At 40.1% G+C, this 18,232-nt stretch overlaps 2 protein-coding genes across 2 annotated transcripts in view; one reads left to right on the top strand and one right to left on the bottom strand.

Moving 5' to 3' along the window:
* The window catches only part of nphp4 (nephronophthisis 4), a 396,691-nt gene extending 389,891 nt beyond the window's left edge, over positions 1 to 6,800 (bottom strand). Inside the window, 1 exon segment of the mRNA XM_059655664.1 lies at positions 6,632 to 6,800. Coding sequence (XP_059511647.1) covers positions 6,632 to 6,784 — 153 coding nt within the window. The 5' untranslated portion in view covers positions 6,785 to 6,800.
* Positions 6,801 to 16,214: 9,414 nt separating this feature from the next.
* c28h1orf174 (chromosome 28 C1orf174 homolog) overlaps positions 16,215 to 18,232 on the top strand; it is a 29,010-nt gene continuing 26,992 nt past the window's right edge. The window contains exon 1 of the mRNA XM_048561715.2: positions 16,215 to 16,370. Within this exon, the coding sequence (XP_048417672.1) occupies positions 16,356 to 16,370 (15 nt within the window). The 5' untranslated portion in view covers positions 16,215 to 16,355. The remainder of the gene's footprint in view (positions 16,371 to 18,232) is intronic.

An 18,232-nucleotide genomic window follows, 5' to 3' on the forward strand; every position in this document is an offset into this window, starting at 1 on the left:
GATGGATGCAGCAGAGCTGGATGAGCTTTATTCCACTCTGCAGATAAAAATATTATAGAACTTGTGACAAGACCATTTAAAAAGAAAAGATTCTTACAGACACTAAACAGGCAGAGCATAATGTATGCAAGTCAAGGTATGTGTGCAAAATATGCATGAGAATTACATGCATATTAGCAAGCTAACATATGTATCATTCACAATAGTATCCAACTACTTTTACAGTAAAAAGATGCAAGAAATAACTAGGTAACACTTTAAACTTACCACGTTTGAAATGAATTCTGTCCCTCCTGAAGTGTGGATTAACTAGCATTCTTCAAAACCAAGCTTGTGTTTTATTACTAAATCACATCGTCTTCATTGTGCCTTGTACCTTTTGGTTATTAAGTCAATTTTCTTCCTCGCCAGGAGATCTCTAAGTACTTTACAGAAAATGAAGTGCATTTGAACTGTGCACAGTTGTAAAGTAGATTAAGTTCCTTTTGTCAAAATTTATTTTGTTCTCCCACAATATTTGGAGTTGAAGATTCACCAATATACTTAACTCTGGAACTGATGTGACACTTGATTTTATGAATGAAACTAACAAAATATGCCATGGTATATCTGTTTCATTCCTGCTTTTCAAATGCATTTCCCTCCTTTACCATCACTCCACAAGTATCTTTGCATATACAAGTTAATATGGCACAAGTAACAAATCAAAACAATTTAATTTGCATTATCCATTTGGAAGCATATTAGAGTATTAACTTGTGACATTTTTCAGAATATCCACCGCTTCAGAGAAAAAAGTTGTCGCAGTGACTAAGAAGCAAGAACACATGTGCCGCAACTTCATAAATAATGACTTGCCTTGTGCATACCATTCATTCCAAAGAAACACGTAAGAGGCAAATTTTGTTGCCAAAGTGGAGATACAAACACAGTTTGATTCTCTTGTAAGGGACATTGCGGACAATTATTGACAGACATTTGATAACATTACTAGAGAACACCCAGCAGAATGCAAAATTCAATTATTTCAAAGACGCCTCCAAGGAGATGTCACTCCTCATACCATTCTATCATTTTCAAGCAATCTTGTAAACTTTGTGCAGCCAAATCAAATGAGTACAGTTCCACCACTGAAGACTATTTGTGTAAACCCAAGTCTTCCCGAATACCATACAATACTCATGCTCATTCACTTTAAACAAGGTACATAATTGGCTTGTTCTAAGCATCAAGCCGCTGTGGGTAATTAATATTCCATACTTATCCTACTTCACTCATTCAATCCAAAACCAAGTATGTCCAAATTGACTGCAGCACAAAAACAGCTGTACCTTTGTACCCCAACCGCTGAACAGCAAACATTAGAACTCAAACCACGACCCTAAAGCCCTGTTCTGCTGATCACAGTTTGCAGTGTTGAAGACAGGTATCATTAATCAACTTTCAGACAGGACAGAATGTTTTAGTTTCCCAACAACTACACAAAAAGAAATTGGTAAACATGTGAACATATTTTTTAAAAGGCTGCAGGGAAATGGGGCTACCAGAGAGTCAATTAAGGCACATCCATCCCAACGCCTCCATGTTGCACCATCCTCTTTGAAGAATGTCAACTTTGAAACAAAATCACTGTGATTCAGCGCTTGGGTATTGCTGGAAAAAAAATTGCTGTCAAATTCAGCTTTTCTTTTCATTCAATTCAACACTCTTGTCAGTCTCTCGATGAGTGCACACTCGGATGGGATATGCAGGAGGAAATAATGGGGGTTTATCAGTGGCACAGCTGTAATTGTGGTTTCAATTTCAATTTGATAGAATCAACCAGGAAGCAGGCTGTTCCATACATGGTAATATGCAATATGACAGGATTAATGAATGACTTTCCTAGTAAAGGGGTCTCCAAGTAGAAGTGGTCATAACATGATGAAATTTCACATTGAGTTTGAGGAAAAGGAGGCTGCACTTGGCACAAATGTATAATACTCAAATAAGGTCAATGAGGCTAACAAGGTCAGATCTAGCTAAAGTGAACAGGGAAATTAGTTTAAGCAAAACGTCAGGAGAGATGCAGTGACAGACACTGAAGGAAATACTTCAGAATATCCAAAGTATATTCCAGGGAGAAAGAAAGGCTCTAAAGGAAGGACAGGAAAATCTGTTTTTTGTCAGAGGATTAGATAGGGTGGATAGTGAGAGTCTTTTTCCGAGGATGATGGCTTCAGCTTGTACAAGGGAGCATAGCTACAATTTGAGGGGTGATAGATTTAAGACAGATGTCAGAGGCAGGTTCTTTACTCAGAGTGGTAAGGGCGTGGTACGCCCTGCCTGCCAATGTAGTTAACTCAGCCACATTAAGGGCATTTAAACAGTCCTTGGATAAGCATATGGATGATGATGGGATAGTGTAGGGGGAGGGGCTTAGATTAGTCCACAAGTCGGCGCAATAACGAGAGCTGAAGGGCCTGTTCTGCGCTATATTATTCTATGCTCTATGTTTCTAACGCTATGTCAAATCAAAAGAAAAAGCATATGATTCCAAAGAATTGGCTTCTCATGCCCTACAAGGAGAGGCTCTAGACTGGTAGCAAAGGCTTCCTTTGGCTTACTGTGCCAGGACCACTGACTGACAAATGTCTCTCTGCGTATGTGTTGTTATGAGGGAGTTCGTGAGGGGATTTGAGTTTTAACTAAATAGTGCAACATGCCAACAGATCGTAATTGTTTACCTGGAGCTAGAGTTGATTTACTTGTAATAAATCGTAATTCTTGTTAAGTGCAGAAACCTGGTCTGCGCTGATCACCCCAGCTCTAAAGAAGTAAATTGAGGAATTCTACATATTTTCAAATTTTTCAACTTTGGTGCTGAATAGCAGGAATTGATTTCTAAAACACTATCTCAGTGAGGTGTAACAGCTGCCACAGAAGATGTTAAGAGCAGGTACAAGAACGTTTAAGAGACATTAAGATAGACTTGTACAGGCAAAGAATAGGCTGATGTGGACCACGTGGAGGCAGATGGGACAAGTGTAAAACGGCATCATGGTTGCCACAGACATGGTGAGCTAAAGGGCCTGTTCGTGTGCTGTACTGTTTTACATTCTAATTTTTAAAGTCCTAATAGACTTCAACTTAAGGTCTTAAGGGAAGTAAGAGAAGTAAGAGAAGGTGCCTTAATTTTCTAAAATCGAATAAGTTCTGGAAAGTTCCTATCAGAATGGAAAATAGTGACTAAATTCTTCTGTTCAAGGAGAGAGGGAAGCAGATAGTCACACAGGCCTGTTAGCTTAGCATTCATCACAGGGAAAAACACTAGAATCTACTATTATGAATTTTTTTTTTGCAGGACACTTAGAAAATCTAGATGGAATCAGGCAAAGTCATTGAAAGGGAAATTCCATTTGGCGAATTTGTCAGAATTATTTGAGGAAGTTACAAACTATACAGATAAAAGGGAAACCTGTTGATGTGCAAAATTTGGCTTTCCAGAAGGCACTTGGCAAGGTGCTACATCAACATGGGACATCATGTTGTGGCTGTACACATCATTGGTGAAGCCACTTTTAGAATACTGTATTCAATTCTGATTACCTTTCAATGGCATGGATGTTGTTAAACTTGAGAGGGTACAGAAATGGTTCACAGGTTGAGGGTTTGAGTTATAATGAGAGGCTAAATGGACTGGGTAATTTTTCCCCTGGAGTGTCAGAGGTTGAAGGATGACCTTATAGAGGTTTATAAAATCATGAGGAGCACGGATAGGGTGAATAACCAAGGTCCTTTCCTAGGGTGGGGCAGTCCAAAACTAGAAGGCATAGATTTATGGTGACAGGGGAGAGATTTTTAAAAAGCCCTGAAGGGTAACTTTTTCACAGATGGTGGTGCGTGTATGGGAAAAGCTGCCAGATAAAGTGGTGGAGGCAGGTATAATTACAACATTTAGAGGGCACCTTAATGGGTACATGAATAAGAAGGGTTTAGAGATATATGTGCCAATGCTGGCAAACGTGACTAGGTCAGATTGGGATGTCTGGTGAGGACTGCCAGATTGGATTGAAGGATCTGTTCACATGCTGTACGATTCTATGGCTATATAACTATTACTAGTGAAAATAAGAGCTCATGCAGTCAGTGCTAACACATTAGCATGGATCGAGAATCAGTCAGCAAACTGAAACAGTAGGCATAAATGGATCAGCGCTGGGTCCTCACCAGTTCACAATCTACATCACTGACTTGGATGAAAGGACTAAACGTACTGATGACACAAAATTAGGTAGGAAAGTAAATTGTGAAATGGATGCAAGGATACTGCAAAGGGATGTAAATCATTTAAATGGGCAGAAATTTGGCAGATGAATTATACATGATATAATTCGTAAATGAATTATGCAAGGTTCATATACAGGTAGAGAAAGGAAGGAGTATGGAGTCGCTAAGTTTTATTGCAAGGATAATGGAATAAAAGTAAGAATGTTTTGCTACACTTGTACAGGGTATTGGTTTGAACAAACCTGGAGTATTGTATACAGTTTCAATCTTATTAAAAGCAAGGATATTATTGAACTGGAGGCGAGTTAGAGAAGGTTCACTCAACTGATCCCTGAAAGAGGATAGGTTGGACTTGTATCCGTTGAAGTTTTAGAAGAATGAGAGGTGATCACATTGATCACATAAGATCTTGAGAGGTCTTGATAGGATGGATATTGAAAGATGTCTCCCCTTGTGAGAAAGGCTAGAAGTAAGAGATGTGGTTTAAAAATAAAGGGGCGTCTCATTAAAAAAAAGGAGACATTCTCTCTCTCTCTCTCTCTCTCTCTCTCTCATGAAGTCGTAAATCTATGCAAGCGACATCCCCAGGGCACAATGGAGGCAGGATCATTGAATATTTTAAAGGCAGAAATAGAGAGATTCCCTCAAGAGTATCAGGGATAGACAGAATAGTGAAGTTGAGGACACAATTAGATCACCCACGATCTTTTTGATTGGTGGAATAGGCTTGAGGTGCTGAATTACCTAGTCTTGCTCCTAATTGTTTGTCTGTTTGTACCTATGACTGCAAGATGAACAGCTTTGGAAGCATGTCTTTTTACAGCGATATGCTCTCAAGTTCTGTACTGCTATTTATAAACTGATACAAAAGTCAGTTTATACATGCATTTCATAATACAGACACATGAATTTCAGAATTTGGTGACACCTTGCCATGCAAATCTCAACTTCACAAGGCATTCTCTGTCCAATTTCAGACTTGACAAATACACAACGATGCAAGTATCCCTTTATGCTTCAAGATTGTTAGAAATCAGTGCGAACAACCAAATTGCCAGTAAAAATGCACATGCAGCTGCTTTAAAGCAGTAATTCCACACATGGCCTCACTTAGTTTAAGATTTTGCAGTAAAAATATCAGTACTTACTGTGATTAAACAACAAATCAGAGAGAAACATCTGCCATCCATACATACAGTTATACATGAAATCAAAAAATTGCTATCCAAGTAAATTTCTTCCTCCAAAAGCTGCACAAAACCAATATCTAGATGAGAGATTTGACATTCAAATACAGGAAGAGTGCAAAATTACTTAGGCACTACATGTCCACAAAAAGATCAAGTATGTCCTTTCAAGAACAAATCACTTTTTAAGAACATGATTAGGCCCTCGTGTCGTGCAGTGGTAGTGCCTCTCCCTCTGCACTGAGTGGTTCAGGTTCAAGTTCCACCTGCTCCAAAAGTGTCCTATAACAACTGTGAACAAGTTGTGAACTGTGAACATTATAGGTGATGTAAGTCAGAAAACTACAATTTGCCTCTGTATTCTTCAAGTCAGGGATGGTGAGTTCAATTGCTCGAATAGCCTGTGTATCAGTTTACCACAAAGACTACGGATTCCACACAATTCCAGTTAAGGTAGCCTCAGGGCCTACCTTCATGGTTAACTGTAGTTCATCAAGTAATCATCTAGGATCTGTCTTCCCACAGAGAATTTGAGAACAGTCTTAGTTTAGAAAGGCAAAGTCAAGCATCCCCAGTTACCACACATTAACTCTGAATCAATTGATGACACACACTTGTCATCTTGACTTACATAAAAAATGATATCAAACCAGTTTGTATTTGTGCAATAAAAAGGGTCAACAGAATGAGATCTAAGGCGGCTGGTGAACTGTCTATAAAACTTGTAATAGATGTCAAAAAGGTAATTGTTGACAATTATTTTATATTTATTCACAAGTCCAAGTTGTGCGAAAACTGACACGACCAATGTTTGAAGGAGGGCGAAAGTACTAAATACCAGAACAAATACAAAAACGACATTTTTTGAAGTCTACATCAAAACAAGAATTCACTTTTTCTGGACTTCCTAAACAAACAACAATATTCAAGATCTAGCGATACAAGATACCAGACACCCCTTCAAACAATAATCTATCCAGTTCACATTCTGGGTACCTTCCCGGTCTATATATCACTTTGGTCCGTGAAGAAGGTGAAAATTTTGCGCTGTTATTACCCTTAATTTTTCCCAGAGGAATTACAGAAGGCAGTTCGGCCCATCCCATCTGTGCTGCTCCTACAGAGAGGAAGGGGTCTCTCCCTCTTTCTTTCCCAACTCTATGCCGCATCCTTACCGCTTTAAACGGTAGACCCTCCAACGTCCTAAGCAACAGCTGAAACCCCTCCGACTCATCCACCAGCCCAGCATAGCGCTGAAAGTGAGGAGGAACGTCGCAGTTCGCCAGCCCGCTGCCAGCTCCTGATCCGCGCCACAAACCCGCCGCCATCTTCACGGCTGCCAGCTGGCCCGGTGGCCTGCACCATTCACTGCAACGGGGGGTGTGTCATAAAGGAACAAACCAGCCGCCCAACAACAACACGGAATTCAACCCGCCTTCTTCACACAAAATCCACGGTATAAACTGCAACCAAACGCAAATGCTGTTTCAAATGTTTTGTTACACAAAGGCCGAGCTCTGAATATTTGCCAGCATTGTCTGCACCCCCAAATGTGATTGATGTGGTGGAGACGGCGTGCCTGGTGTCGGTTGCCAGGGAAACGGGCCGATGTCGGTTGAGGGAGGTGGAGTGAGCAATTTGTTCGAGAAAGTTGCTGCAGAGACTCGCCAAGTCTGACAGCCCCTTCGGGGAGAAGACAGATTTAACGTTTCGGGTCCAGTGACTCTTCATTTTATCCAAATCAGCTTGGAATATTTTGAGGATGTGCTGGCATTGGAGCGGGTCCAGAGAATGATCTCAGGGGTGAAGGGCTTGTCGTGAGGACTGTGGCTCAATGGAGTTTAGAAGGAAGAGGGGGAATCTCACTGAAAATTACGCAACGCTGAGAGATCTGGAAAGAATGAGCATGGAGAAGATATTTATAAGTTCGCTGAGACTGCCCTGTGTTTGTCCCAGCATGATTTTTGCCCGTGGAGATGGTGGTAATCATGCGGCTCCCTTGAGGTGGGAGGCTGGGTAAGCCTCTCGTCGGAGCGCATTTGTAATATAGTGAGCAATTTTGGGCCCTGTTTGTAAAGAAGGATGTGCTGGCCTTGAACTAAGTCCAGAGGAGGATTACGAGAATGATCCAGGTTGAAGGGATTGTCATATGAGGAGTGGTTGAAGATTCTGGGTCTGTACTTAATGGAGTTTAGATGGAAGAAGGGGGATTTTCTCATTGAAACTTACAAAATACTGAGAGACCTGGATAGAGTGGACGTGGAGAAGGTATTTCTACCAGTAGGGAGAGAGTAGGATTTGAGGGCACAGCCTCAGAGTGAAGGGACAACCTTTTTAGAACTGAAATGAGGAGGTATTTCTTCAGCCGGGAGTAGAGATTCTTGGAACTCATTTCCGCAGAGGACTGTGGAAACCAAGTCATTTGAGTGCATTTAAGACAGAGATAGACAGGTTCTTCGTTAGCAGGGGGATCAAGGGCTACAGGGAGAAGGCAAGAGAATAGGAACGAGAAACATATAAGCCATGAGTGAGTGGCAAAGTAGACTAGATGGGCCAAATAGCCTACTTCCATTTCCATTTCTTATGGTCTGATCATACTTTATTCACACAGTGTATGATAAACTTCATTTAATTTTAAAAAGACTTCTTGTTGCATATTATTTGAAAATGGGCAACATTATACGCCATGAGTAAGAAGTCAAAAGATGTCTTCAGAATTTTTTGTTCCGTTATAGTTATACAATGTCCTACGAATGAAGCTGAGTAGTCAACAAAGTCAAGATAGAATAGCACATTACATAATCAGAGATAATCAAACTGTATAATGTTCTAATCAGATAGGGTTTGCTGAATTCAGTTTCAGTCACCGTTTATAAACAGGAATTCAATATATGGAGCCAAAGTAGCAAAGAGCAATCTAGATCGTGCAAATGCTCCCATATTGTAGTGAGGTAAGGAGTTCCAGAATTTTAACCCAGACACAGTGAATGAATTACAATACCTGTCTAATTTAGGATAATGTTTGACTTTAATAGAAACTTGGAAGTGATGGACTTTCAGGCAACTGCTGCTTTGTGGTTGAGATCCTCAGATGTTTAATGAAACTGACAACCCATTTCAAGGACCAAAGCATGGGAATACAAGACCTGTTCATTTCATGCCTTGTACAGGGCTCTTAAGGGACAAAGCTGAACAAGAGTTGAAACAACTTGTGACTGAGAACATTTTGTCTAAAATAGAACAGATTAATTAGGCTACTCCTACACTGGTATTATCAAAGTAAGTTAATCATGTCCAAAAATGTGGAGGCTGTAAATTCATCATAAATCTGGTAGGAAAGTGCAATCCACCTACCTTTCGCTTTGCCACACATGGAGGATTAATTCATAACATTGTCAAGTGCCAGATTTTTTTCAAAATTAGACCTGACAAATGTGTTTCTGTAACTTGAGTTAGATGATGAGTCTAAGTTATATTTGACTATTAATAAACTCGAGTCTATTTTTGTTTCATTGGTTGCTATTTAGTGCTTTTTCAGTTTCCAAAACTTTTCAATGGGAAAAGAACAAAATTGTGTAAGATATTCAAAGAATATTATGTGATCAAATAAATGTTGTCTTTTGGGCCTTCAGTTTAGTCAAATTGGGTTTATTTACTTCAGCAGATGACTGACGGTTGTTAACTCAGACTTCTCCAGAGCTTCACTCCACCATGCACTTGTTACAATGCTACTTGATAGGCTACGTTGAAAATTAATTTTTAACAATGTCAGCAACTTGCTCCAATTGAATTTGCCCTTTGAACTGCATACAAATTTGTCCCATAATGCTGTCTGCTGAAGTTTTCCGAAATTACAATGGATTAACATCTTTTTTCGAAGACATGATAAACTCTACAATGTATTCACTGGGCAAGTGATTCCTTGTTCCAGGCCAAAAGTTTTCAGCAATCTCCAGTTGCTTTGGTTTGGCTGCTCAAGCTTATACAAAACATCTCACAATGTGTGCCTTTTGCCAGAGCAGGAGCAAGCAAATTTTTGACTGTTTCATATACTCTGCATCTGCTTGGTAAAAATATTACCTTTTTCCATTCACTACTGCCTGAGTAACTGGTGACTATCAGTATCTTTGAGGATATTAGAAGTCAAAGTCATCTCAAACTACTTCACATTTGTACCAAACACTTTCAGCCACAACCGTATTCTCCCAATCTTCCAATAATACTTGTTGATACAGACAATTTCAAAGTTCAGGACATCTATATGTATAAAGACGCATTTAACGAAAATCAGATTTCTAAAACTATTTCTGAATAAAATAATAAGATTTGAAATTCCTCCACTGATTTACTGGAAACCTCTTTCAATCTAAATTTGCTTGGTTACTGACCTTCAAAATCCCGCATCATCACTAGACTAACGTCATACAAGACAGAAAGAGACAATATGCTCCATGGAAAGTCTTAGACTCAACCGAACTAGTTTATTACAATTTGAACCTAAATACATACACAAATGTCCACATAAGATTGCCAATACAGGTTGCAGAAATTTGTGAGGTCTAAGCGTCAGTAACTTTGATGTGGAGGTGTAGTGCTTTCTGAGCTTTTTTTTCATCTACAACCTTCCTGGCATCAGACTAACTTGTCCCTTTCTGTCGTGGAGAAGACTTGAGGTATATACTCAATGGTAGGTCCAGGGGAAGGTTGCTGAACAAAGAGACCTTAGAGTGCAGGTCCATAATTCCTTGAAAATAGAGTTGCAGATAGATAGTAAAAGGTGTTTGGTATGCTTGGGTTTATTGGTCATTGCATTGGGTACAGGAGTTGGGAGATCATGTTGCGGCTGTACAGGACATTTGTCAGACCGCTTTTGGTCTATTGCATTCATTTCTGATCTCCTTGTTGTGAAACTTAAAGAGGTTCAGAAAAGATTTACAAGGATGTTATCAATGTTGGCGTGTTTGAACTTTAGGGAGAGGATGAATAGGCTGCGGCTATTTTCCCTCGAGTGTAAGAAGCTGAGCAGTGACCTTAAAGAAATTTATAAAATCATGAGGGGTATAGAAAAAGTGACTAGCCAAGGTCTTTACCCCAGGGTAAGGGAGTCCAAAACTAAAGGGCATAGATTGAAGGTGAGAGAGGAAAGATTTAAAAAGGACTTAAGGCTCATTTTCTTTTATGCAGAGGGTGGTGCATGTATGGAATGAGCTGCCAGAGGAAGTGGTGGAGGCTGCTACAAAAACAACATTTAAAAGGCACCTGGATGGGTATATGAATAGGAAGATTTAGAGGGATATGGGCCAAATGTTGGCAAATGGAACTAGATTAATTTAGGATATCTGGTCAACATGAACAAGTTGGACCAAAGAGTCTGTTTGCATACAGTACATCTGTATGTATTATGAAGTTCTATATTCTTCTTGGAACACCTGTTTTTCTTGTCATCGGCAATCATTCACGAGTGAGTATGCTTGTCCACCTAGGAAATTCTGTGTCACTGATCATGTGTTCTGTGGGACCTTGTATGACTGATGAGCCCAATCTGAGAGCCACATCCTGAGCACACATTTGGCAGGTGTTTCCAGAAGATGGAATTGGTCCTTGACCTTGAGATTGTTGGTGTTCCTTTCTCCAGTTCCTTTCTGTAATTGCTATTGCTGCCAGGTGTTTTCAAAGTATTGTGTCCTTTCGTACAGGAGCTTTCTCCAAGCCAGTTTCTTCTGAACGAGGGTCTCCTATGAATTGATATCTATGTTGCATTTCATGATGGAAGCCTTCGTGGATCCTATGAAACACTTCCTTTGTCCTCCTCACATTCGAATGCCTTCCTTGATTGGGCAAAGAAGATTTGCTTTAGTAGTCAGAATTCAGGCATCCTAAGCATATGGCCAGCCCAGGCGAGTCAATTTTGGATGCTCGTGGCCTCAGTGCTGTTGCTGTTAGCTGCTTCAAGGATGCTGATGTTAGTACGCCTGTCATCTCAACTGATGTGGAGAATCCAGCTCAAATAACATTGGTATTTCTCAAGGGTCTTGAGGTAGGCGCGTATACATAATCCAAGTTTCAAACCATATAGAAGAGTTGATGAAGGGTCTAGGCCCGAAACATCAGCTTTTGTGCTCCTGAGATGCTGCTTGGCCTGCTGTGTTCATCCAACTTCACACTTTATTATACAGAAGAGTTGGAAGGATGACTGCCTTATGCCCAAGGATCTTGTTATCAACATGGATGTCACAGTTGTTGAAGACGCTCACCCTTAGCTGTCTGAAGGCAGCACTTGCAGATTATATGTAATGTTGAATCTCTACATCATTGTCAGCCTTAGATGAGAGGTAGCTTCTCAGGTACGGAAATGTGCCACATTTGGGAGGATTTCTCTGTTGATCTTAATAGAGGGGTGGACCAGAACTTGACCTGGGATGGGTTGGTAAAGGATTTGAGCTTTCTTAAAGTTGAGCCTGAGACAAATTCTTCAGTGTGCTTCTGAGAAGGCATTAAGTGAAGCTTGAAAATTCTCTTCCAAGAGACCAGAGGTGACATTGTCATCCGCATGCTCAAGTTCCGCAAGTGAGGTCAGTGTCAGCTTCTTCTTGGATTTCAATTGGTTGAGTTTGAAAAGATTTCCATCCATGCTGTGGACAATGTTCACACCACTGGAAAATTTGTTCTTGACAAGATAAAGGATGTTGGCAATGAAGGTGGGAAACGGCGGGTGTGATGACACATCCCTGCTCAATCATTATCTTCATCTCAAAGGATTCTATCCTTTGCTGTCAATGAGGACCATTGCCAATATCGAGTCATGTAGCATAGAAACAGACCCTTCATCTAGCCATAGTGGAGACAGAGGATGGTAATGAGTAACAGTAGACAGCCAAACTTTGACAGGATCTTCCATAAAAGTTCCTGCCTGAGTCAAAAGTCTTGCTCAGGTTGATGAAGGCCAGGTAGAGTGGTTGGTGGTGTTTCTGACATTTATCTTGGTATTGCCAAGCAATGAAAATCATGTGCCTAGGTCCACAGTTTGGTTGGAAGCCATGCTGGCTTTCAGGAAAGATTTCTTCTGAGACTGAGAGAAGGTGCTTAGCAATGATTTGGGTGATGGAGAGGAGGGAGGCTCCTCAGTAGTTCCCACAGTTCACTTTGTCTTCTTTCTTTAGTGAGCTGGAGGGAAAGATAAACAAAACCTGTAAGTATCTTGCATTTTACATAACCACCAAATATCCCAGAGCTCCTTATAGCCAATGCAGTAATTATGAGAGATGGGCCCAGTGCTTGGTTTTATTTCTTTGCAAACTTAAGTAGGACTGACAAAGTTATTTTACAAATTCTGATGAAAATCTGTGTCTATAATTCTCCAAACAGGTTGTAATTCTAGGTTTTGCCATCACAGCTGCTGTGCTGGAACTGCTGGCCCTTTCAGAGCACCAAGATAAATTTTCTGAACATGGAAACCTGGAAATAGGCATTGGAATTGCAGAGTATATCTGATGGAAACCTAAGATATCATAACTGTAGGCCTGTCTTCTAATTGGTTTCAGAGCCTCTATTTTATATAATCAATCTGAATATTTATTACATACTGCATGTAATGCAGTAAGAAAATGCCAATGGCTTTCTGCTGAATCGTAAACACTGGATATGAACGTAATAGTACCAGACATCTGCTCACAAATTCCAAATTACTAAAGAAATATGTCTTATCTTTAATCTTAATCACTTCCCAGTAGAATTCCCAGAGGGATGAGAGTGTTCGTGAATGTTGTTGACAGAACTAGCTGCTTGATTATGACCTAAAGATCCTCACACAATACATCATTAAATAAGATTTCCTTAAGAAAGAGCACTCATGGTTCAGCACAAATTATCACTCTTCGGTATTTTCCCTACCCTCTATAACAACAACAACTTGCATTTGTTTCATGCTTTTCATGTAACAAAATGTCCCAAGGCAATTTGCAACTACTGTGAAATCAAAAATTGACACTGAACCAGTAACAAAATCAGATGTTTGGTCAAACAGGGAGGCCTTAAGTATTGTCTTTAAACAATCAAGAGCAATATATAGGCAGAAAGACTTAGGGAGGGAGATACACAATTTAGGGTCTTAGTAGTTGAAGGCAGGGCCACTGATCGTAGTGTGAGTCAATTAAAATCAGAAATGTTTAAAAGCCTATCTGCAGTTGTTCAAAACAAGTCAGATAACACCAGACAATAATCACGTTCTGTTTCCAAAATTATGTATTTTATTCTTAAAATTTGTGAAAAAATTACAAAACACATGGCTCCAAATTACAGTTTGCGAGAAAATTCACCTTGTCGCAATACAATGAGTTTCACTTTATATAATTGTAATAATCTTAATATATACAACATATAGTTCACATAAGGTATACAGGCTGATGGTAAACCAGTTTGTATTTGAAATGTCAGAACATATTTTACAGTTTCATGTTCCACTCTGAGGTTCCTCAATACATTTCTATACTCTTGATTGATAATACATATTCTTTGTAAGGCACACAACTAAGCAATTACCATCTCAGTAGTATCCACCACAGCACTGACACTGAGTGATTGCTTATATTATCAGTATCAATTCAGTGTTAATCTAGTTGCTTGGTGAGGTTATATGTTAGTGCTTTGATATCATATTCTGAAATTAACCTCATAGTGTTTGATCAGTAATGGTTTATTCCTGCAATAAAGAATGTCCTAAATATAGCGCTTCAGTGAAAAGTGGCTAATAAAATTATCTTACAAAGACAAAGTATAGGAGTTGGGACATCATGTTGAGATGTACAGGAAGTTGATGAAGCCTCTTCTGAAGTATTGTGTCCAGTTATGTTTTTGGAAGGATATTATTAAACTGCAGATGGTTCAGAAAAAAAATTACCAGGATGTTGCTGGAGTAGAGTCTTTGAGTTATAAAAATAGGCTGGATGGACTGGGTCTTTTTTCACTGGAGTGTAAGAATTTGGGGGTGATTAAAAAATCATGAGGGGCATGGATAGGTGTCTTTTCCCTAGGTTGGGTGATTTCAAGACGAGATGCCATATTGTTAAGGTGAGAGGAGAAAGATTTTATAAAGACATGATGGGCAACTTTTTTACACAGAAAGTGGTTCATGTGTGGAGTGAACTTTCAGAGGGAGTGGTGGGTGTGGTTTGTTTGCATTGTTTAAAAGACATTTAGATAAGTACATAAATAAGAAGTGTTTGGAGGGATATGAGCCAAGCACAGGCAGGTGGGATCATTTTAGATTGGGATTATGGTCAGCATAGACGAGTTGGACCAAAGTGTCTGTTTTTGTGCTGTATGACTCTGACCCTATGACCTGAAAGAGCACAACCTTGAAAAAAATTGCAATATCACCAAGCTGCCCTCTACTTAAGGATAAATAGACACTAAAAAATAAAGCTGCCATTCAGCCCTACCTGGGAAAGAATCTAAATATTATTTATAGGTCAGATAATTTAGTGAAAGAGAATTAGTTCTAAAATAATGGCAATCCACTGAGTAAACACACGGCTGTAATAAATTTCAGTTTTAAAAATAATATAAGTCTTAGCCCCACAAAAGTTACTTTGCAATTTACCGAATATCCAAAGTAGTGAATTTTTCGATAGTTCGATTTTTCTAAAGCACAGAGAATATGGAAATCTGAAATAGAAACAAAAAAAAGTGGAAATACTCAGTAAGTCAGGCAGCACATCTCGACAAAGAAGCAGTTAATGTTTCGGGTTAATAATCTTTCATCTGTACAAGAAAAAAGTGGGAGATGGGATAAGTTTGAAGCAAATTGAAGGGGTGATGGTGAGAAAAAGCACATAAGGGAATGTTTGTGGTCAGATGGAGGGAAAGAAAGATAAACGACTCAAGTCAGAAGCCAAAGAAGTGATAGTGGAACAAGTAAAGAAACAAAAGATGTGTCAAGAGGTTTTGGGAACGACAGAATGATGAACAGTCGCTGCTCAAAAGCAAAACCAAGAGCGGGTAGGCAAATCAAATGTAAAAACCTCAAATCAGCAAAGAAAAATGAACGTGATTAGAGACGTTACAATTTGAAACGGTTGAATTCATTGTTGTGCCTGACAATCTGCAGAACATACAAAGGATTTAAGAACGCCCCTTGAGCTCCAGATGTTATTGTGTATAGGTAATGCCATTCATCAGTGACAATTATAATCTTAAAAAGTGCTCAAAATGGCATTTTTGGTCATTTTTCCGGGAATATAAGAACAATTGTCGACAGATACACTGCTGATAGTACCTGGAATAAGGTACATTTTGTGCGGCAATTTGAACCGTATTTCTGTTTGTTACTGTGCGCGCGCGTGAAAATTCATCAGAGTTGTTCGACATATATTGTGGTCAATTTAATGAAACAGTTCTTGACTTTGATATAAATTGTGTAAGCAATATGTGCCATATAGTTCGAGTATGCTAGAAGATAAGCAAATTGGTTAGAAATTGTACATATCCCTTACTTGCTAAACTGCAAAACAATTTAGAAGGTACAGTAATGGTCGGTCACTTTTACTGGCGTTGCAAACTGTGCTTTTACACAAATAGAGCTCATGGTTTACTTTCATCTGCCAAAAGTACTCAAAAGGTATTAATCCAATGCAAAGTCAGCTTTCTGCACAGTTTGACATTTTTCTATTTTGCCCTTCACAAAGATGGCGGGGCCCATTTAATACGGAATGATGGACGTCTTAGCAAACCAATCGACACGCCGAGTGGGCCACAATCCTCCATTCAGACAGCGGTCTGGGCGTGTGGGGTGGGGTTGAGTCTCGGAGACCGAGTTTCGCTGAAAGTTGCAAATGTTTGTTACAGTCCTGTTTGCGGCGAGCGTGTGACTGTAACAGGTTGGGACGATCGCTTTCACTGAAGATGAAGACTAAGCAGGTAGGAGTTTACTGGAGTTCGGCTTGCAGGTGCTATTTTCCCCGTCTAGCTACTGAATGTTATTAAAGGGATCCGCAGCCTGTGCCTGAGCGCGCTGAAGTGTTTGTCTTCACAAAGTTGAGATTCCCAAAAACTGCCTGCCTGCAAGCGCTGAAATTTTTTTAAGGTGCAGTTTTAAAACATCAACAGTTAATTGCTGTCTCTTGTATTGCAAGAGCCTCTTAGAACCCGACCGGCACAAGGTCCAAATATGTCGTCGGCAAGTCACAAAAGAGGAGTCAGGAAGTCAGTTCAATGCAGGCTGTGTCCTTCCCCACCAGTTGGCCCTGCCTATATAGGGTAGGTTGATATGGGCTCTGCTAGAATAGCAATCCTGAGTTACGATGGCACAGACTGAGCTGGGAGGGTAGCTTTGTTGAGAATACTGCTGGAACGTGTTTTGGAGGTAATATTATTATATGAATCTCGCTGTTGTCACAATCAAGAGATGCCACAGAATCGTGAAGTTTTCGATCGATGTTGTACCGGCATCGAGATTTTGTTTTGGAAGGTGCACACTTTTTGAGGCGAATGACAGCTAATGTGCCCCAACTAAAACAATAAAGGACCGTTTCCTGTGTCTGTGGAAGATAATTTGTCTGGATTTCAAATTGTGAAGTAGGACAACAATGTACAGTGCTGCTAGATGTTCTTGAAAGATGAAGCAACAAGAGAAAAAGTATTAAACAGCCAGATTTATGTCGCAGGTCCTCAGAGCTTTGAGGCCCAGTCACTTTGTTTCCATTTATATTTGGCACCAAGAAAGTGGTTTATAAACATTCAGCAGGCCTGTGTCAGAAGGTTGGCCCATATGGTTGGCTCAGGGATAGCTGTGTGAATGTCGATTATGTCATTATAAAGGTGCTTTGTGTAAACAGTCGGATCTTTGGCGGGATACTGTCAGGCTTTCATCAGCGAGTGGGCGAGTTAGCTTTAAATCTATGAAGTCATTTATTGTGTTGTCGGCGGTTGTCTAGGCATTTTGTTGATGTTAAACGGTTTCGTTCGTTTTACCCACTCTTTCTCCACAGTTTTCGCCCACTCTTTCTCAAGGATGTTAATTCATTGCCAGGGTGAAGTTCCTTCAGCACGAGCAGTTTTGACTATTTTGACGAATAAGCATTCTGTCAAGTGCGTGTTTCGGCAGTTAACGGGCAGAAATTTCAACCACATCGGCGGGAGGTGGGGGGTGCTAGTGCTTCGGAATGGTTCCGAGTGGGGGGCAATAAAAACCAAGAGAACTGCGGATGCTGTAAATCACTAACAAAAACAAAAGTTGCTGGAAAAGCTCAGCAGGTCTGGCAGCATCTGTGGAGGAGAAAACAGTTAACGTTTCGGGTCCGGTGACCCTTCCTCCGAGAAAGGAAATTTGTGTTCGTTGTACTGCATCAACTTTGCATTTGCAGTCAGCTGACCAAACTCCAGCCCAACCATCATCGCTACTGAAGTTGCAAGTTCAATTTAAAATTTGTCATCAAGCTGTTCGTTCTGGAAAAACCATCTCAACCACCCTTCTACTGATAGCGGAGTCTGTGCATGGGGGTGTCAATGGATAGTGATTCACAGTGAGACATCACTGGACTCTAACTTCCTCCTCTAGGCCAGCTCAAGTGGGGTAAGGCATTCCAACTGTTTTCCTTGACTGAACCTGGTCTTTGTGGGAGGAATTTAATGCTCTTCCCTGTGGTAAACTTGATGCCGGGGTGCCAAATTAATTGGTGGGATTCTGCCAGCTACCCTCTTCTGCCCTGATTAAGCCAATGGATAATCTTCTCACCTTCACTGTTAACTGAGACCAAAGTGAGCAACTAATGCCATTTATC

Source organism: Stegostoma tigrinum, chromosome 28, assembly GCF_030684315.1.
Source record: "Stegostoma tigrinum isolate sSteTig4 chromosome 28, sSteTig4.hap1, whole genome shotgun sequence".
Taxonomy (NCBI): domain Eukaryota; kingdom Metazoa; phylum Chordata; class Chondrichthyes; order Orectolobiformes; family Stegostomatidae; genus Stegostoma; species Stegostoma tigrinum.